A 21,874-nucleotide genomic window follows, 5' to 3' on the forward strand; every position below is an offset into this window, starting at 1 on the left:
ACAGAGGGTAGCTTTTGATGCTCAGATAATGATATGCTGGAACAATCCCTGGTGCTGCTTTTGAAAAGGCATCTAACAAAATTAGGACTGAATGAAATGTGTCTGTATCCCTTTCAGACCGACATGTTTGTCACAATCGACTGATGATATTTCAATTTTGACTATTTATTTTCTCAAATCATAACTGTCGAGTTTTACAGGAAATCATAATATAAAAGGCTTGATCTACATAATACACAGTATATTTAAAATTCAATAGACCACAGTTCTGAATGTGAATTTGCACTGTAAAAATAATTCTGTGTATTTTGGCTGTAATTTTGAAATACTTCAAAATACCAACATTAGCATGTCAATGATAATCTGGCCACATTGAATTGCTAGAAAATAGCATTTTTTAGGTTTTTCCACATGAAATGATCAGTTTACAGAAGAATTTATTGAAATTAATTGAAAAACTGTAAAATTCAGACTTAGTACTGCAGGAGTGTTTCAAATCCAACTGTATTGGGCCAAATTAACAGACTAAGCTCTGTAAGTCTACATAAATTTGTGTGTAAATGGCTTTGCTATAATTGAGAAGATTCATAGTTACTGTGTAATTTAATTTGTGTAATGTTTAAAATTTAGATTAAAAAGTTGGTAAAGCTGAGAGTGGTAATTAACAACTCTGTTATTCGTCACACATGCTTGCAAGTAAAAAAAAAGTTGCTTTAGGATTTTACGGCATGTAAAGTTGGATTTTTTTTTTGTTTTACTGAAAATAATGTAATTAAATCCAACAAAAATAACAACAAAAAGAAACATTTTATGGCATATCCTTTGTATTGTAGTTTTTCAACCATTTAGTTTATATGTTTTTATATGTTTTATTCAGCAGGGCTGCAGGAACATTTGTGAGCACATTTTGCCTCCCTTGACAGACATGAAAACGAACACTGCCACAGGAAAAGTGACGAAACGAGAAGAAACTCTGACTGTGTTGCTCATTGTTCTTGTTTCTTAAAAAAGTGTTGTGTGTTAAGACTGACAAACTGAAATTTACTCTTATGCATTATGCATGAGAGGCAAATAGGGAATGCTTTTCCTTTACATGAGCCTCATCACTTGCTTAGCTGTGTAATAAAGCATATTTACCACGTCGAAGAGCTATAGCCATAGGGATAAATACCATGTTTATTCTCATTCTGTTTCCATAGTGATGATAACGTAGAGACGATGTGATTAATTGCTTCTGCAGAAAGTGCACTGGCATATTAATGTAGATTTAATTTGCAACAGCATCAGAGTCATATTTAATGTACATATATGAGCAGATATGGGGTTAGGAAGCACTAAACTTGTGTTGCTGATGATGAATAAGAATATTTTCAAAGTCAGTTTGCATCATATGTCATAAAAAACATTCCAACAGTTTTTTTTTTTTTCTCTCTCTTATTGTTAGAGCAGCTCTGTGCCATATACGCTGACTCGTCCACCAGCAGTAGGGATTGTGTTATTTTACTCAGATGTGATTTAGAGCAGACTCTGCACAGAGAGGTCAGCTGGCAGTGGCACCCTCACAGCATCTCTCTAATGGACTGGAAGAGATTCACTCACCAATCAAACAAACCAGGCGGAAGATGTTCAAGAGCAACACACATGCACACAAACACACACACACACTGGTCACTTGGAAATTAGTTCTCCTGCCGTGAGTAACAAACAAGACAGCTTGTTTATTTACAGCCCCTTTGCTGCAGCCCCTTTCTACGTCAATGACAAGATTGCACTAATGGATTTGGATGTAGTTGCATAGGATGGTGCTTTTTGACCTGTGACGCACAGAGCTGCAACAGGCGCTCGATTTTGGAGTCTTTTATTCAAGCAAGTATTCAAGTCTGTTTTGAGAAAGTACATCTGTGCATGAAGCCACTTAATCTCAAATCCTTTTCTATTGTTTGAGTAAAATCTGCTCATATTTGTGCAAAAAAATGAGTGAGGAAGGTGAAAGAAGCAAAGATTTCAGATCTCTCGATCTAAGGACTGATTCAGATTTCTATGGAGTAAAAATCGTTCTTTAACTTGATATTCAGTAGGAAGAATTCAGAATTGTGAAAGAGGAGTTGATATTTTCAGACACAATAGTAATTTTTTGTCAAATTAACTAACAAACATATAGCAAAACCTAGCCATTAGAATTATTTAAAAATACTATAATTTCCAAATAATTGTAGTGTTAATCCTTTTAATAACAGAATAAACTTCGAGGGACCATCCTCACCTAGAGGGAAATAAAAAAAAAAAAAACAATTTAGTCTCACAACTCTACTTAAGAGTTCTTGTTTAAATTGACCTCAGAACCACACAATGAAACAACAGACAACGTCCAGTTAAGATGAAATGATATATTTATTTAACTATTCTGAAAACTACATATGATAAAATATTCCTTTAAAGCATAAACAGAAAATATGTAAATATAATGTTCAACAAAAGTGTGTATTGTGAAGGTGTGTAAAAGGAAGTATGAATGAATTTAAGGACTGTGTTAATGAATTAATTACTATTCAAGAGAATGAATAAAGGATTTTTGAATTAAACTAATTTTGAAAGGGCTGAAGTAAATTAGATACTAATGAAGAAAGGCTAATGTATTATCACCAATCTTTGTGACACCAGTTATATTTTTGGCAATTCAATAGAGTTCAGTCCTTGTCGGAGGCTCCTACTTTTTTGAGATGGCACACATCCGATTGAAAGGATTGTTCCTGCATCCAAAGAAGCAACGTCGGGTTGATGAGTCGCCAAGATGCTGCCAGATCAACCTGGAAGTTTGTAACTTCAGCTCAGTGTGATTCCTCCTCTCTTTCTTCCGCCTCATCAAGGGACGAAGCTTCAGGGCTGGTATCATGGAATTGCATAGCGAGAACAGTGGCAATCACACAAGAGTCATTTAAAAATCAAAAATTGACATTAGTTGCATGGGAGGGGGGGATAAAAAGAAACTCTTGAATTCTCTGTTTCTGATTACAAAATTGTTTTTTTTTTAAATAATAATAAACTTGTTCTGAATGATAACTGTAAATTCCAATGACATGGAGCTCAAGCATATTACTCAAATTAACATGTTGCAAAATAATAAGCGTGAATGAGAAATGCTAAAGTTTGTATAGAAACAATGTAAGTACAGTGGTCCCTCACTCTAACGCGGTTCACCTTTTGCGGCCTCGCAGTTTCAGATATTTTTTTTGTGCAATTTTGCATGTTTTTCTTTTACAGGTCATTGTGTTCTGCGTCCTGATTGGCTGTAGACCACTGTCAATCAATCTCCTTCGTGCTGTGTCACCTGTACAGTACAGAATGCGTTCAGCTTGCCGAATTTACATAAATCTTTGATCGCTAGCAGTATGACTCTGAAGTGCTGTACTGTATGTTTGCAGGTTTTCTCCCCAACAAACCCCACAATGTCGACTATTAATAATTTCTTATGTGTCCAACCTCGTGGGTTGATCCTTAAAATTAAATTTGTTAGTTCTAAAATCCATTATTATTATTTATAGGAAAACATTTTATTTTTATTTCTCAAACAAATGTTTGGGCCTGAAAACAGGTTTTGATCTTTGGTTTCATTCCATAATACTGGACTTAATTTTCTATGAAGGTTTGAACTTTGAGGGCATTTAAACGAGAGAAAAGTGTGAAAATGTTAATGCCAGTCTGAGAAAAGTGTATAAACTGTGTAGTGAGGTTTTACAGCCTTAAAACACCTATAATAATTGTAAAAACATAAAGCTTCAGGTTATTGTTAGAACGTAACTCCCGCGATTAACGAGAGACCACACAGAAAGAAAGATGGCAAGACAGAGACGATAATCAGCCATGTAATAACATGACAAAAAGCATTATTAAACTAGATCAGTGCAGAAAAGAAATCTATGGTATTCCAGCATAGACACCCAGTATTCTCTTAAACATAGTAGGAAAGATGTTGAATTTCTTTAAGATGGTCAAAAATTCAAAAATAAAATTTGAAAAAAAAGATAAATAACTAAAGAGTTTATTTCAGTCAAGTTCCTACAATATTCGGTTGATTCTGAAAGTTAGTCCGCCCTTCTGTAGCATGTCTGAGATTTCATATGGCTTGTGAAATAACAGCCATACTTGTAAAAAATATGTATATTTTCCTTTTAGAGTAGCAGAAAGATTTTCCATTGGCAAAATAGCTCTCTGTACCAGTGTGTTACTGGGATAATCTTTAATTCACTGAAACAAAATACATATTTTAGCTAGTAAGAAAAGTTTTGTTATAAAAGAATACTGTGAGGGGTTAAGATGAAAAGTTTCTGGTGGGAAACAACAACAAAAAACATAGCATCTTCCATTTTGATTTTCATATGTAAAGTTGTGCAAAACTCTTTTATTTTTATATTTTTTCAAAAACTCGTAATCACCAGTCATTGTCATATCAAGTGAAAATAAGTTCCTACCTCTATCACTCTACGTTTTTCTTTCATACATTATAATAATCACTTTACTGTTCGAGTGTTTTTTTGTGTGGGTTTGAACTGGTGAGGAAATTCTTCAAAGAAATTCTTGTAGCTTTGGCGAAAGATCGGATGAAGCTTGAATTTCAATTTCAATATTATCTTTATGTTACATTACAAATGTTTTTGTTTCCTTGATTCCATTGAACGACTTAATTTGACCATTTATGAGCACTTCAGGAAGTTATATGTTATTGAAACCATTAACAGCGATGCACATGTAAAACCAATTACACACACACACACACACACACATATATATATATATGGGTTTTGACAGACAAAAAGAAGGGTTGGTTCTTTTCCTTCTTTCTTAAGTGCCAGACAAAAACGCGTCTCTTCATTTTAATAAACCCACTCTCTCCTGATTACATCGGATGCTGCAGCAGAATCAGACATGAAGGAAGTGGCATGGACTGCAAGCCTCTGCATCTTATTATTTAGGTAATAATATTGCATTTTGGTTTGAGTTGATCAGGTGTAAATGGCTCCACTTGCAGAATTGTGGATTTAGAGTGTTCCTCGGAGCCTCAAAACGCCCATTTTACAACTAAGAACTCAGCTACAGATGAGTGTTCCCCTCCAGGTACAGCTAATCCTCTGGTTATCTGTTTAATTCCAATTGTGACGCCTGTTGATCAATAAAATTCCAATGTATGTCATTTTCAGAGGTCTCTTCTTGCTTGGACCATGTCCCTTGTTACTATATAGTATTAGCTTATCAATCTCTAATCATATCAAAATTTGTTCCTTTATTTCCATCTCCATCATAATGAAGTCAAAACTGCTCGACCTTTGTGTTAATGGGGCTCAAACTGCTCTCTGTCCCCACTAGTGTGTGGACTACATACTGAAACCTAAATATGTGCCGACAGTTATCTTCCTGTGCTGGTGCTCAGTGTTTCAGTTTGCATCTCGCCACCCTGAAAAGCATCTCTCTCATTATATTATCATCACGACAAGTTATTGACGAGTCCGTGCCCAGTAACAGGTTTGATCCACTTAGTTGCCGGCATGTGTCTATAAACATGTCATATTGTGTCTGTCAAAGTGTCAGCGGGTAAGGAGCTCACTGGCTCGAAATCCTCTGACTAAATGCATTTTGCAGCTGCATTCTTTGGATTTTTTTTTTTTTTTTTGTTTGTTTTTTGTTTTTTTAAACAAAAAAATCCACTGGTCATTGTTTACTACAGCCCGTTCCAAAAGCATAAGCTATCTTTTATATTTTTAACAGATTTTTATACCAATATCTCCTCTGATTAGGTCGAGATTTTTGCGAATCATCAGAATTATTTAAGTTTATTTTGGCTCTGATTGACCTTTTGAAATCATAGATACACATAAGAATTTTTTAAACATGACAGAGATCACTGAAGACGTCTTCAGACTGTCCATGTGTGAATAATAAGGTCCAAGTCTGCACAGTTGATCTGAAGTTACAGTAATCCAAATAAAGACACCACCACTGCTTCCAACAGCAGGATGGAAGACGGGATAAAAACCAGCAGATGGTTTTTATCTTTGCCTTTTCAGTCGAATTGTATATCACAGAGTTGTGATCTGTGAATGATCACATTGGCATGGTGTCATGTTTTACACTCTCTGACTTAAATAAACACCGGTGATGTCTGTGCATGCTCTACAGATTTATACATGACAGCTACTCAGGACCAGAACACACCAGAACCTTGCTTTTTTCATTCGAGTTTGGGCTTGGATCTGTCTGCTGTGTCCAAGTCTTTTTCACCCTCTCTGTCATCTTTTGGTCACGCTTCGAGCTTCCCTGTCAGGGAATTCTCCCGCTGCCTCCTAACATTTCATTTATTCACCTTTCCTGCAATCTGCGACTCAAGGCTCGTTTTACACTTTTCTGTCTGTCTACCGTTGGCCTGTCCCTTGTAATCACCTTGCCATCACTTGAGCACATCACATCTAGCTAATTAGCCCAATCATTATTATAATTATAGATCACAGAGGCAGAATTGGGAAGGTTAGGCAAGGTTTTTTTTAGCCTTTGTCTGGATTCTGAATCCAGGCTGAATAAATGATTATCCCTTGGAGCTCAGGATTAACAAAGAAGCGACATAAAGTCTGGGCAAGGTTTCGGTCTATGCTGTTGTTGGCTTAATCATGCATGGTCTAATTATTAGCGTGCTGCTCCTCCAGCATATACCAGTTAATACAGGAGCGCTGCTATAAGACGATTGGCTTGGCTGGATTTTTCATGCCAATTTCCCAATATCTGCATGTTCCCACTGGTGTGCTGATCTGTACAGAAATGCTGTTTGACTCATTAGTAACAGAAAGCAGCAGTTTGAGCAGCTTCAGATTTGCAGATTTAGCTTGTTTACACATAATTGGCTGTCTACTGAACTTTTGTACTTATTGCTGAAGCTACAATTACTATTTTTTCTTTCAGTGATTCTTCCACCTAACCTTGGAAGTTATAATCTTGAGTGGTTTGTTTACACTCTGACGTGTGTGACGTTTCTGTACCTTAAGAAAAAAATGTGTATATCAGATAACATAATTGCATGGATGTTTAGATAATGAGACTTTTTTATTCACTGAATCACTTTTGTCACACAGTGTGATTCATGCTGGGGCTTTTTCAGCTATGTGTAAGAAAGTTAGATGCTGAGATGGAAATATGTAAAGTGTAAATTATCTACTAAGCAGCTATTTGCATAGGATACACCGGGAACAGTTGTGGCTCAGTAATGCACAATGATTTATTGCCTCTTTTGTTGGGACCAATACAGATTGATCACTCTCTTAGAACCACTTGAAATCCCATTATTGGATAGAAGTGGTGGCTCTCTATATAGCAATTTTCCCTCTGTTTCTTGAGTATTTTTTACCCTGTAAATCCTGCTCAGTCACACAAAGGATCCTTGACAAAAATCGGCCATGGGCTTCATACCATTCTTGTAAGATATTCAGTCAGATTTTTATTTCTTTCCACACACATGGCTTAGAACAGAATTAGACTAAATAAATCTAATTTAGACTGTCAGCTCATATTGCTCAGTTTTATTGGTGGGCCTCTTAAAATATTCCCCCAAACTGTTCTGAATGCATGACTTGACATATTTCTTGGTTTATGTTTATGAATATCTTTATTGCATTGATCAGCATTAATCCGATCACCTTTGATGTATCAGCGATTTGGCTCAGTGGAGTTAGAAAAACTAAAACTTTCACAATCACAGGCAGGGATCTGAAGGTATATTCACATTAAGTTATATAAAGAATGCACGTGTGACGTCCACGCGGCTTTTCTGCCATTCTGGGGACATTCAGCTACTGTTTTCATTAACACTTTAAGGTTTCTCACTAGTAAACTGTTAAAAACACATGTTAAACACCCTGAAAAGAAACGTTCTTACCTGGATAAGTGTAGAAGAGAAGAGTCATTATGATGTAGAAACAGTGAATATTAATAGGTTAGTGTTACAATCTGATGAACAATGAATGAAGTTCAGGTTTAGATGCTTTTTCACCTGTCTCAGAAGTCAGTGTTTACCTTGCATTTGGTTTAAGTTCCTACGCCTGTCATGACTAAAAACTACAGATTAATATTCATGCAGCTATTTTATAAACGGATGGACTAAAACCCTCAAGTCTACAAATTGTTGACTGCACCATTATACTGATCATTTATATGTTAATTAAACATTTAGTGTTCTGATATTTCTCCCACAATTCTGTCCGTTGAAGATGTTAGTGCACATTCTCTATTAAACTCGCGCCTGACAGTCGACCAGACCTCATTTCTTCTAGGAGCTGAGACAAAAAAACAACATCCAAGACCAAAAATCTTAAACTTTTTAATATTCACAACCAATTCTCCAGCAAAATCTATGAAATTCTTATCAGTAAGCAGTAGCTGGAGAACAAAAATTCAAGATTTATTTGTTATTTAACAACATACATCATTACTGACAATGAAATTTCTTTGCTTTGTGTCAGCTCAGCTTTCCACAGTTAAACATGCAAGAGCAAACTAAGCTGAAAACAGTTTTCACCATACCATAGCAATGAGACACTTCTACATTTGTAGATCGGAAATGGAGGAGCGGCTATTATTTTGTCATGAATTTTGTCACCATAGTAAGTGCAACTAGTATTTTTTATGTATTTATCAAATACCAAACAAAATAAATCATTAAAATACATTTTACTGTATCAGTTTATCGTTATATTGAAACTTATTTTTTCCTCATCCATTGTGCTGGGATTTGGAAGTTCTGAGTCACTCCTGGGAATTCTCATAGTTTGACTGTGAAGGCTAGGTCACACCATCAAACATCCTCAGCATCAAGGGACCGTAAAATTCCACAATAAACAAGTTTCTCCCCAGGGTATTGGACCTGTTGTGAAAGAGATTTTGCAGTGGTCCAGCTCTCTGCTGTTTCAGGCCTAAGGGTGGCCCACCACTGTTGGCTTTAGTGCAACGTTCCACTTTGTTGTTCTGCCCTGCCTTATCTTATTTTACGTCACATTTGTTTTTTATATATATATATATATATATATATATATATATATATATATATATATATATATACATTCATCTGTCATGTAAATAAAAAAAAAAGAAAAGAATTTATTTATGCATCAAATAGGAAGCTTCTGTGTAAACACTTGCACAGGTCCTAACAGAGAGGTATAATTTATTTACAAAATTGCACCAAGGGATTGTAGACCCAGTGTAGTGGACCTTCCAGGACTTGTCCAAACTGTGTACCACATAGACTGCTCTCCATAAAAAAATAACCTAATGGATATATGTAAAGCAACATGTAAAATTAAGTCATTTATAAGAACCTTTCACTTCTTGTCTCTGCTTGAGGGATTCTTCCCCCCTTGTGGCCATCAAATGACCATACAGCTAACCAACTGGTTCTTAGTTTTAATGAATGTGGGTAATGGGTGGTCTGGTAAATGGTCCTGATTGCTCTTATCTGCTGGCTAATGATTTCCTGGGCCCTTTTCAATTAAGGTGGGAAGGAGGTCACTAAAAGATTTGCTTCATACCTCAGCCATTCAGCGTCATTAAAATCCTTTGTGCATTCATTAACACAGCAGCCACAGGTCCCCAAAGCATGCACTCTGCTTCACTCTTTTATCCTCTGTAAACTAATTAAGAACTTATTAATCCTCCACTAACAGTTTGTGCTTTGGACCCTTTTTGCAGAGTCCCTCCTGGATGTGGTTTTGTGTTAGCCAGTACATTCAGGGCTGATGTGGGAGACATTCTGAGCTGCTTGGATTTTAAAGTGACAATAGAGTCTTTCCATTCCCCCCTGTGGTTTTTCTTTATTTACTGAACTACTTCAGTTGTGCAGCCATAATGCCTTAGCTCACATAGAATGTAAGATTTCTCAGGAAATCTGAAAGACATATTCATGACTGACATCAGCTTCTCCTTTTTTTTTTTTTTTTTTTTTTTTTTTGGCAGTGGATACTGTGGAGTTTTATATATTATTCCAAACTTCAGTGCGTTGTGTTGTGTTGTGCAAAACCTCTGCAAAGCACAAAAAAATCTGAAGAATGCTTGAAATAACCTATTTCTGTGATTGCTATCATGGCAGTTAAAATATTATTTCACTTAAGGCAAAGTAATGTGGAGAAATATGCAGAGATAAAGCTGGAAACTTCAGCTCCTGACTGGAAAACAAGAGGATTTGCAGAACTGCTGATTGGACAGCTTGGATGTGTATTTTTATTTTTTATTTTTTTTTCTTCATATAATAGCATTGAGCAAAATCTGAGCTCATTAAATTATCCCCCCAACCACCTGCTGCACACAGTCATGTGTCAAATGCATTACATGTTGTTTGCACATTATTTGATTTTCAGCTGGAAGAAGATGCCTGAAGCTGATCACCCCCCACCTCCCCACTCTGCTCCCCCTCCAATCATCCCCAGTGAAAGTTGGTCAAGTGCCATATTCATTCTTTGAAATATTATTTTGGCTTAGAACAATATTAACCTGCAACAAATTTATTTCTCCTTGCATATATTGGTCAGACAAGACAAGAACAACAACAAAAAAGGCCTCAAGGTTGCTCATTACTCAGAGCCGTTTTGCTGGCCTCTAAGCTTCTCTCTGCACTGTTGTCAAGCATGCAATTCACCAATGTGTCGTGAGCTCCATTTTTATCTGTCACATTCGTTTGCGTGTGATGGCCGCTGATGCTCGGCTCATTAAGAATTCTCCCCCTCCTCTGCCTGCTGTTGCTGCCACTATCGTGTCTCCTTGAGAAGCTGCGACTCTGACTCATGTTTGTCCTTGACTGACACCCCACATCTTTTCTTCTCATGAGTTTGCCATTCATACTCCTTCTTTCCCCACACTTCAGATGTTTTATGTCTGACTTGCCCTTCTTACCTGTGACATGTCCTCTTATTCCCTCTGCTGATAATCTTCTTTTACTGACTGTTTCTCTTCTTCTCTGTGTCACTCTCTGTAGGAGCTGGTGGGCAGCAACCCTCCGCAGAGGAACTGGAAGGGAATAGCGATCGCCCTTCTTGTCATTCTGGTCATCTGCTCGCTGATCGTCACCTCCGTCATCCTGTTGACACCAGGTACTGGATGCAGGACAGGAGGGAGAGAGCTCCACTACGACATACACTTCACACCGCTCTGTTTACACAGCGATTGTTATGCACAAAAATCCCCATTAGGTTTCACAATCAATTTTAACCACAAACAATGCATAGAACAAAGTGCAAGTGACAGGGTATCTCTGTCTTTGTGTGGCCCAGGCTCCGGTGCAGTTTATACTGTCACCACAGTAATATCACACTTAAAATCCACATGGACGTTCTTGCTTGAACAGTCACATTTAGTGAAGGTCAGTAAACTTCACTGAATTCAGCCTGTGCAACATTATTTTCTTCAAAATCAAGTCTCCAGTGTGTCTGATTCATTTAGTCCTTTTTTGTTCTTTGCACACAGATTTTGGATGTCTGCTTCTCCTTTTTTTTTTTTTTTTCTTTTCAAGACCTCTGAGTTTCATTTGTGACTGACCTTCAGGATTTCTGTTTGCAGATTTAGATTAAACTTTAATCAATAGACCATCTGTTTGCATTCAGGCTCATAAAGCTCCTTGATATGGTCTTATGCACTACCAGAGTCAAATCAGTCAGCGTAGCTGTCAGCTTGCATGCACAATAATTCATTTACAAAGACAATAATCACTGTGTTCCTGTTTACGATTTTCTATCAGATAAAATTGCAGGCGATGCTTCCTAGAGTTAGTGGGATATAGTGCCAAAGCAGGGTCAGTGACTATAAAAGGAATTCAATTGAGTCTTTTTCTACATTTGACATGCAGACATTTCTCAGAGCAGAAATGTCAGCACGGCAGACTTGAGTGTAATGCCGGGTGACAAAGCAGTGAGACCTAAACTCCAAATAATGTCCTGGCTCTAACCTGGGGTGTTTGTTAAGAAATGAAACAAGGTAAGACAGGAGGAGTCGAGGCGGCAAGCAAGTGGAGTCTTCAGTGGAGACTTTACGCTCAAAATCGTCTCCTGAACTGGATCCTTAAAACTGTGAGGTCACACACAGAATGCCCTTTAAACTGGAATTTATTAAATATTTTAGAGGATAAATAATAATTTTTCTTGCCTCATCAAATTCAAGTCTGTTCTCAGTTTGATTTAATTAGCCTCCGGAATTTGGTGCATTATAAATTATTTCACAAGGACAGTGTTTTGTTTGTGCACAGACAATTTATTAAGCTCATTTTTAGGGTTATTGTGTTCAGGATGAACTCCTGAATTATGAGTAGTGGAATATATTTAAATCTTTTACTCACAGAGTTAAAATAAAGTCTGTTTAAATACTTTGACCTGGGCTGTACAGGTATCAAAAAAAGCAAATGCACCTTACTTATATAGTGGAAAAATCAAATTTTCTCTTTGTTATTAAACACACCATCCATTTCGTGATGGTCACAAACATTTTGCAAAATCATTCTTAATCTATATTAATGATCTGGTACGTCAGTTTTCATTTCTACAATTGTGAATACTTTTAATTACGAATATATTTTATAAGTTAAATTTAATTGTGTATTATTATTATTATTATTATTATTTGATTATATTACCTGGTGGATAAAGAGGGATATGCTGCACTTCCACTTCTGTCGGATTTTCAACAAACACTCGTATTCAGGACCTTGGAGCACATCGGGAAAGTTGTGTCGCCTCGTGAAGGTTCTGGAAAAAATGTAAATTATTTGCATTATCGAGGCTCATTCACCAATATCTTAGGAATATTTTTACTTCATTCTTAAGAAGTTTCTAAAGTAAACTCAGATTCACAATGTTCATAAATTGAACATTTTTTGTATGTTTCCTCTGAGATAGATGAATGCCAGTCTCTTCAACAGTTTAAAGAATGTACCAGCTTGAAAATATTTGCAGGTAAATGCCTGAAAATGCTCATACAAGGTCATGAGACTGAAGGGTCGTGTGCAGATATATACAGAGGTAAGACAGAAGAGGAAAAATAACAAACATAAATAATCACACATTGAAATGCTAGTCATATTAAAGCAGCGAGTCTGCAGTCTGGTCCAGGATGCACCCTTATGCTAAAGATGCTAAAGGTGAAAGTTACGCCGTAGAATAAACTTCCATCTTTCTTTATACAACTTTTATAGTTTGTACAGCAAACTACCACATGCAGTGTCCAAACACTTACAGCATAAGTAAGTCTGAAGTTTGTTCAACAATGTTATTAAAGGTGAAATAAGCAGCATTGACACCTAGTGTTTCAAATCAAAACCGCTTCAGAGAGTTTCAAGCAGGTTGCCGGTTTGTGAGATGACGACTCTTTTATGTACAGTATATGAAGGACGGAGAACATAGCCTCAGCAAACATCATGATAACAAGCAAAGATGATTCACACACAGTAAGTTGCTTTGCTTTGCAATGCTAGCGCTAATTTCATGCGCAAATTATGTTAGCATAGAGTGTAAACAAACGCTACATTGATCAACAAATTCCACGCACTGGCAGTTTTCCCTTAGTCTCACTTAATAAATTAATTAGATAGTAATTTCATTAGTTTAAAAGGGCAAACATATTATTCATTTGGCCCAAACATCATTACTAACAGACCACCAATTTACTCCATTAATATATCCATACAGTCACACAAATTCATTTAATGAGTGCCGTGAAATAAATTTGGCTAAAATCTTTGTAAATTAAGATAAACTTTTTGGTTAATTAAAGCAAATGAAGCAAATGAATTTGGTCTCTCAGACTTCTCCATCTTGCATAAGATTCTCCAATACTGATCCTCGTTTTTGTCTGTTTTTGGTCGTTTGCTTTTTTAGCAGGATGCCGAGGCTTTTTAGATTTTTCTGAAACTATTTCTGGTCCGCTTCTTTTATTAGCTTCCATACCTGCAGGCTGCACGCTGCTGTGCTTTTGCCGACATAAAATACCAAATGTTTCTTGGCTTGGCAACCGTTGGGAGTCACATATGATCGGTTAAGGAACCAGGAAGTAGGAAAGAGCTACACAGTGCACCAAAGTTATTGCATCATGTAACTCTTACTTTGAAAGGAGAAACACTTGACAAAACATTGTTAATGTAGAGAGACAGATTGTTTATAGGGAAGCTTCCTTTTATCCCTCGCAACAAATGAGATAATTTTAAATTATTTTTACAGAAAAAATCCTAATTATTTAGCCTTTAACTGGAGGCCAGGGCATAATCTTGATCTCCTGATAAAACTTAGTGTGATAATAAAAAGCCACTGTTTTAGTAAATTTGAAGTATTTAAAGATATGTAGCCTAGCAATGAGCCAGCTGCCCCCGGTTGGAGGCACATCCCCAAAAGCCCACTCTGTCGGATGAAGGAGTCATGTGGTTCTGAGAGTTGCAGATAAGTTGGACATTTAATTAAAGAATGATATTCTTGCAGTTGAGGGAACAGATCTGGCGAGGGTGCTTTAATGCGTGAGTGCAGTGTATTGCGCCAGTGGTTTTAGGCAGACCAATAATATAGGTAAATTCTTTTTTGACTGCTAGTTGTTCTTGAATGAATTAAAAGATTGAAAATGTAATTCATTTTTTTTCCTCTGAGTGAAATATAAAATGTTAAGACATGATCTGCAAAACGTTATGCTTTCTTTTAAAATAACGAAATGCTTCATAAATTTTGAGCAATTTTATTATTGTATCTTAATGAACTGATTTTCTTTAAACAGTGTTCTTAAGATTTGTTCTTACCTAAGTCCAAGATACAAACATTTTGGTGAATAACATCATTTTTGCAAAAAAAGTATGCAAGTAGAGTAAATTTGTTAGTAAAAAACTGTTGGTGAATGCATCCTAAGCTAAAACTAATGTCATACTTTTTGCCACTGTCCATCCATCTCCACATTTTTGTAACATTTTGTGCATTTTGAAAAAGTGAAAACATCTACATAAATGTTAAAATGATAAATGTATTTCACAAGTTTTAGTCATTTAAAGAAGGTCTGTCCTCTTACAGAGTGCCGTAAGTCATTTACAGAGAAAAAGACAAAACATTCTTCTGCAGAGGACCATTTGTACTCATAAAAAGGATCATGTCTTTTGACCCAATCTAAAGAACAGAACCTGAGAACACCTATATCAAAGGAAATTTATCTTTTACTGTGTCATCACAGTACGTACCCATATGGGGACAGACACATCCAGCAAAAACACAATGAACAAAGTCAAGCAAAGAAAAATGTCACATTCTCAGTCCAGTAAAACTACAGCAGCTGTTGCAAAAATACAGTTAAAAAAAAAAAAAAAAAGCTGGAACTGTAGATAAGTTTAAATTAATTATATATTTCCTGTGCAACTTTTTTTTTTAAAATGAAAATATAAAATTTTTTGAGTAGCAATACCTTCTGTGTTAGATATTGAATGCAGAGTCCAGCACACCTCAGGCGCTGATATACTGGGTTACGTCCCACTTCACCTCATAAATGACCAGTTTATTCAGCATATTAGACAGAAAATAATGTAGATATGTACAGTCATACACCTAAAAGAGCCAAGCTGGCCTGACATGCAGTATGACATAACTGAAGTGTCTGTCAGAACTTTTTCATGCTCTAGTTTCCACAGTGCACGTTTCAACCTGGAGAGAATGGAGCTTTTGGCAACGTAGGGCAATTTTGATCTAAGGGTAATTTTTGATCTGATGTACATGAAAAGAAGGTAGGATACAAATTTATTTGAGCAACAGCTCCCCCTTATAAAAAAATCTTCAAATGCAAAGGATTTTAGCGTCTTTTTCTCAAACTAAATCTCAGTTGTCACTGACACAGGCTTTGAGATAAGTTATCAGTGTCAGTGGATTCTGCTTAAAAGGAGCAATATTTTTTTTCTTTGTAGAAAATGTATTTGTGGAAAAATGACAAAGGTTTTTACTTCACTAGGTTTTTAAATTGTAAGGCTGCTAGAAAGGCTTATTGTGTCTTATGCATTGCTGGTTATGATCTCCAAAGATGCAGCGGCATTCCATTCTATAAAGCACTGTGGATTATTCAGGTTCCTGTCTGTGAGGAAATAACCTCTTTTAAGATAAATCCTTCCCTGCATGGCTCTCATAAAAGGCCTTATTGGTCTGATGTCACAACTGTTTGCTTGCTGCTATTGAACAGTTTTGTATTATCGAAACCTCTGCTGTTGCAAGTACAAATCAGTCAAAAGATATTCTGTCACTTATTTCTTCAATATGAAGAATTTATTCTGTGATGAAGCAGAAAAATTCTTAAAAGGTAGTTGTGGCTATAAACTTCCGGAAATGTCAAATTTTATGTGGTAAAAATCTGACATATTATAAAATAAAAGGAAGAATATGTTGGACCAAACTTGGACTATTGGACCAGAAGTTTAAGCAGAAACAGTCTTCTTTGTGGCTGTTTTCATTGCTTTTAGGAAATTTGAGTTTAATTAAAGATAAAACTGCATTTCTAGCAGCGCAAAATGGTCCCACAAGGGCAATTCTTTTTTTTTTTTTAAGGGCAATTTTGATCACCTGCAGCTTGAAACACTCATAAGTTTTTTAGGGAAGATTTTCCTACAAAAATGCTAAATCTGCTACTTATTCAGAACATGTTAATTTTGCTCCAATTACACTTGAAGGAGACACATTTTGGGAACGAAAGCGTCCCGCTCTGAGCAGCAAACTGTAGCGGTGTAGCTCGTCTGAGGAGTTGCTTCCACTCAGTTAAGAGGTTTGTTTGATGGATGTTCCCCATCCAGATAGGCCAGCCAGTTTCTAACTGCACCTGACAACCACTTTGTTCCCTCACACACAAACACTCTTTTAGACACACACACATACACATTGGCATGCAGTTTTGAACTCCTTCTCCTCTGACAACCTGCATCTGCTGTAACGGATAGCTCCATATTACTAAAAGGTTGCTTTGTTCTCAGTACAACTAGGTCAGACGTTCGCTATTGGCATCTGAGTGTTTCTCAGACTGACGGATGTCAGGATGACTGACAGCATGGCAGCTTGTTGAAACAGTGGGAGGAAAACATGCTACTTTTATTTGGCACAGCTGAAAGTGAGCAGTCACAGTTATTAGGACATGAAACCAACTCTCAAATCGCAGTTAATGGGCTGCAAGAACTAGGGAGCTCACTTGGATTTTGCAACATTTTGTACTCTCATAAGCATGTTAATGTGCTCACAAGTACTCAGGTTGCGATCACGTTGGAGATGGTAGGTCAACAAAGTTTCAGTCTCGGCAGTAAAAGATGATGATCGTCAGTTTTAGTAGCCCACATTTGGAAGTCAGAGAGGTTTGTTTGGTGATAAACAGGCATGACCTTCAAGTAACAGATCAGAATTAATCTCCCATCCAACTAATTGTTCTATAAATTAAGCTTAGTTTTCATCTTTTAACTTTCAGCTGATGTTAGAGCTTTTTCTTTTAGTGTTTTCTACCTTGTGTTCAGTGATCATGAGATGGATAACAGAAATGTCTAGAAAAATCTTCCAGGTCCTGTGTCATGTCTGTTGATTTTTTCTTTAGTTTTTAGACCTGACTGTTCTTCATTTTGTTCTCCACTTGCTCAGTTTGCTCAGATTTTTGAGTACACACCATGTGTGTTTTAAGTTTAAGCAGCTCTCTGGGAATCAACCTTGTCCATGAAAAATTCTATTTCAGGTTTGTCAAACTGTGCTATCTTTGGCATTTTTTATTGAAGCAGCTAAAGAAACAGGGACAATTTATGCATCTTTGTGACAGATGAAGAAATATAGCGCCTTGAAATACCATTTAAACATTTTTAAAACAGTTTTGGGCATTATGTTGGTCATCTGAGACTTACAAAGACTGGATCTGGTTAAATTAAAAATCTAAGCAGTAAAGAAAATCTGAAGGAATGTCTTCATTGTAAACTACAGTATTGCCTTTAGTGTAAAGCTGCTGTAAAGTTCAGTTTGCAGTAGATGCAATGGTTTCATCATCTTCCATACACTGAATCACCACTGTGTCTTCTTTTTACTTAAGCAGCCATTTATCTGAACATAAACTGTAAAAAAAAAGAAAAAAATGTCAACATCACAGAGCAAAACACTGAACTAAGAGAACATGGATTTGACTTTTAGATATTGCACAATATATAAAACATAAGTTAAAGCATAAAATGTCACAACTATGTTCTTCAGACATCTTCCTTTGTGCTCATAATTCCAACACTCCTAACTCATTATGAATTAGGTGTTTATCTCTTCTAAGCCACACCATCTGATGGGAGACTGCAGCTCATGTGCACTCTGTTTCCCTGCAGCTGGATGATTCTTAAAATAACAATTAATACTCAGCTGATGCCTTTAAAGGTGTCCTTATCTGCTTTGAGGAGGACCTGAGGATCAGTTGGTGTCTTTCCATCTGTTAGAAGCAAAAATGTCACACATACATTTCATGTACGCATTCAGAGACAATCCAAGTTCAGCTTTAAAAAACAGTTTTTATTGAAAAATGGTAACTCGGATTACGTTTCTTTGCTGGATTCGGCCTGAATTAGAAAAGCAAAGATTTTCTCAGATCTTCCTGCTTTAATGTTAATTTACAATGAATGAATGAGGCAGTGGATTTCTTTAAAACAATTAAGTTGACAGACCACCATTACACAAAGTATATAGCAAAGCCTTCTAACTAAATCCTTTTTTAAATTAATCTATTGATACATTTCAACTTTATTTTTTAATATTAACAACTGTTTTTGATTGATAATAATTAGTCTTCAGTTTGTTTTCTCTGTTAATTACCATAAATAAATCATTCAGAAAGCTGCATTCTTGTTTTTCCTCAACCTTTTTCAATCTTGTATATTTTTCCATCCTTATCTTTACATAGTATTTTGTAAAACTTTTGCATATTCTTGCATTTCTTTTTCATTACTTTTATAAAAATTGCATTGAAGTTTCAAACTTTACAAAACTGAGATCTAAAAAGACTTAAATAATTCCACAAATAAACTGTGATGCAACTAAATATTTTTATGTCATGATATAAAGCAAATTTATCTAATGTGTCATTGTTTCATAAATCATTAAAAACATTTATTGTATTTTTGTTATTAAAATGTACATTTAAATGCATCTTTTAGAGACTGTGTGGATCAAAGGAACATCAATATTGTCCCAAAAATGTTCTTATATAAGCTGTAAGTAGCACAATTGATTATCTTATGGAAATGTATGTTCTTGGATGTTTCAGCATCTCAGAATTTAGGTCAGTTTGCCAAAGATTTCTCAATTTCAGTCAAGAAGCTCTTTAATATTTCAGCATGCTGCTCTGTCTGATATCAGAGCTCACAAGCACTTAAAGACAACATGCAGAAAAATTGGAAAGCAAGTTGCATTTCAAACACATCGTAGGCAATGATATGTTAGACTTCATGTCTCAGCAGTTTCAATAAGCTAAATGTGGATGTGATGCAATGCTTGCACGATGTGAATCCATTATTTTAAAAAGGGGAAAAAAACACAGTCATGAAATAGTACTCCACTACCATAAAATTCAGCAATGGATCACGTTGGTTCCCCAGTTCTAGAGTTTATTTAAAGAATTTACTGTTCTGGTTTCTGTATGAAAAGTCAAATAAATAAAAAGAGTCTGTGGTCTGACGAAGCCAACAGAGTTAATGAGTTATAGTTTGTAGTACTAACAGTTTCATTATGTCATTATCTCAAAATAACAGGGATTGTTTCCTCAACGTAAAGGCTTAACTTATTAGTTAGTTTGTAGTAATGAAGTTTATTGTCTGCAAGCTGCAAACAGCGAGATGAACAGAGGAGTATTTGCTAGCTGAGGATGACTTGGTTAAACTCGTCTCTATGCCACAGATGCTGCCAAGTTCAGACATTTAGTCATCATTCATACAGCAAAGAGAATTGCTCATGCTTGTCTTGACTTGATGTTACAAGTCATACATTAATTTGGTGCTCATGCAGAAAACTCAAACACATTTTAAATATATAAATAAATAATTACACAAGCAAGCTCTGTTTTATTGAGATTATAGAATAATTAACTTGTGATTTCTAGATAACATCATAATAAAAATTGCAGACAAGGCTTCTTTTAGGTTCCACAGTGGTCATTCCCTTATGATGCAGACGTACCGGTCCCGGTACATGACTACTAATCAACAACATTGCCGCCATGTGTGCATGTGTTAACTTTCCTTACCTTTGAGGGCTCTCTATAGGTCAAACATCAATCTTTCCCATCAAGATTGGACTCATTCTGTCCGTACAGTTTAGGCGAGGACAAAAAAACTATTTTTTTCTGTGTGTTCTAAAGTGTATAACTTTTTATCAGTAATACTTACAGTGATTCTGATTGCTGTGGGTGAAACTAGAGAGTGTTACTTTTACAAAGAACCCAAGCCTGTACTTACAATCCAGAGGGTTCAATAACAGCAGTAATTCTAATTTGGAGAGGTCATATTACAGGCGTTTTTGCCAAAATGACCCTGCTTGATAAGGGGTTAAAAAAATGAAAAAAAATCTTCACCTGTTTCTTAGAACATTTTGCAGCAGTGCTGTGGACAGTTTGAGAAGGGTTGTTATGACCTAAGAAAAGGAAAACTACAGCGTGAACACAAAGAGAATTACCAGGAGGACTCGACATCGTGCAAAAAGTACAGAAAATTCCAGATTTGATCCCAACAGTATCAAAATGATCCCTCAGATGTCATTTATATCTTGATGGAAGGTGTCTGACAAATCTTTTTTTTTTTTCTCTAAAACTCACCAAAATGACATTTAAAAGTAAAAAACATGTTGACTAGAAAAAAAGTGGAACAATATTGCCTTTTGCTGTTTATCCTCCACTATATGGAGGTAAAATGAGCATTGGTGGATGAAATTAAGCTGAAATAAATTGAGGGAGACATCTAGTGTAAATATGCTTGTCTGTTCTTGTTAATCAGAAGCCACACTAGTTCTATCAAAGGCCTGAAAGAGTGAAGATGATGCTCTGCTTTATTCTTTTCTTTTCCTTGTTTTGTTTCCTCTGTTTTCAGTAAGATTCTTTTGAAGGTAAACACCCTGAAGGAAAAAGTTGTTGATGGTGGGTGAGATAGAAGTATGTCAAAAGGACATTTTATATTCTCTCAGTTTTTGTTGTCAAAAGTAAAAAGAAAATCATTCTTTTCTGTCATTTTTCTTCAAAGAATTCACTTTTTTCATTTTTGTTCAATCTTTTTTTTCTTCATAAAAATAAAATAAGATGTCAGCCGGCCCCACATAGCACCATAGCCTAAACATAGCTTAAGTTCCCAGAAGATAAGTCTCATATTATGGTTTGTTTTTGAAATACTTTTTCAGTATTGCCAACCGTATTGTCAAAGGTCAGTTTTTTTTTTTTTTTTTAACTAAAACAAAATATCTTACTTTGATCTTACTGTTCTCCTCAGTTTTAGATTTAGCTTCTAACGCTTAAAATTCTGACAGCTCACCGATGGGCCATCATACATTCTCTACACACAACTTTGTTTCATACCCAAGTGGTATGTATACCTGTCTGCACATGAAACATTCTGTTGAAAAGCTAAGATTCTTGTGATTGATGTAAAGCATTTACAGGTGCAAACACTGTCAACAACAAAGACAAAATGTCACGTTTTCAGAAATGGTTGTTGGGTTTTGATAAGCAGACGTTGCATTCAGCAGTGCAATTCAAATAATTCTAGAAAGACCCATCTTCTTTTTCCATTTTTCCTTCTCCATCTCTTCCCTTTTTCATCAGAATTGACTGTTTTTTTTTTTTTTTTTTAGCTAAACAAAACAAACTTGGCAACAAT

General features: G+C 35.9%; 1 protein-coding gene across 5 annotated transcripts in view; it reads left to right on the forward strand.

Annotated features, from left to right (window-relative positions):
* Positions 1-21,874, forward strand: part of LOC121628587 (dipeptidyl aminopeptidase-like protein 6) — a 293,653-nt gene that overhangs the window by 189,012 nt on the left and 82,767 nt on the right. For all 5 annotated transcript variants that reach the window (XM_041967678.1, XM_041967679.1, XM_041967675.1 and 2 more), the window contains one exon: positions 11,003-11,117. In XM_041967678.1, coding sequence (XP_041823612.1) covers positions 11,003-11,117 — 115 coding nt within the window. The remainder of the gene's footprint in view (positions 1-11,002; positions 11,118-21,874) is intronic.

Source organism: Melanotaenia boesemani, chromosome 18 (genome assembly GCF_017639745.1).
Source record: "Melanotaenia boesemani isolate fMelBoe1 chromosome 18, fMelBoe1.pri, whole genome shotgun sequence".
Lineage (NCBI taxonomy): Eukaryota > Metazoa > Chordata > Actinopteri > Atheriniformes > Melanotaeniidae > Melanotaenia > Melanotaenia boesemani.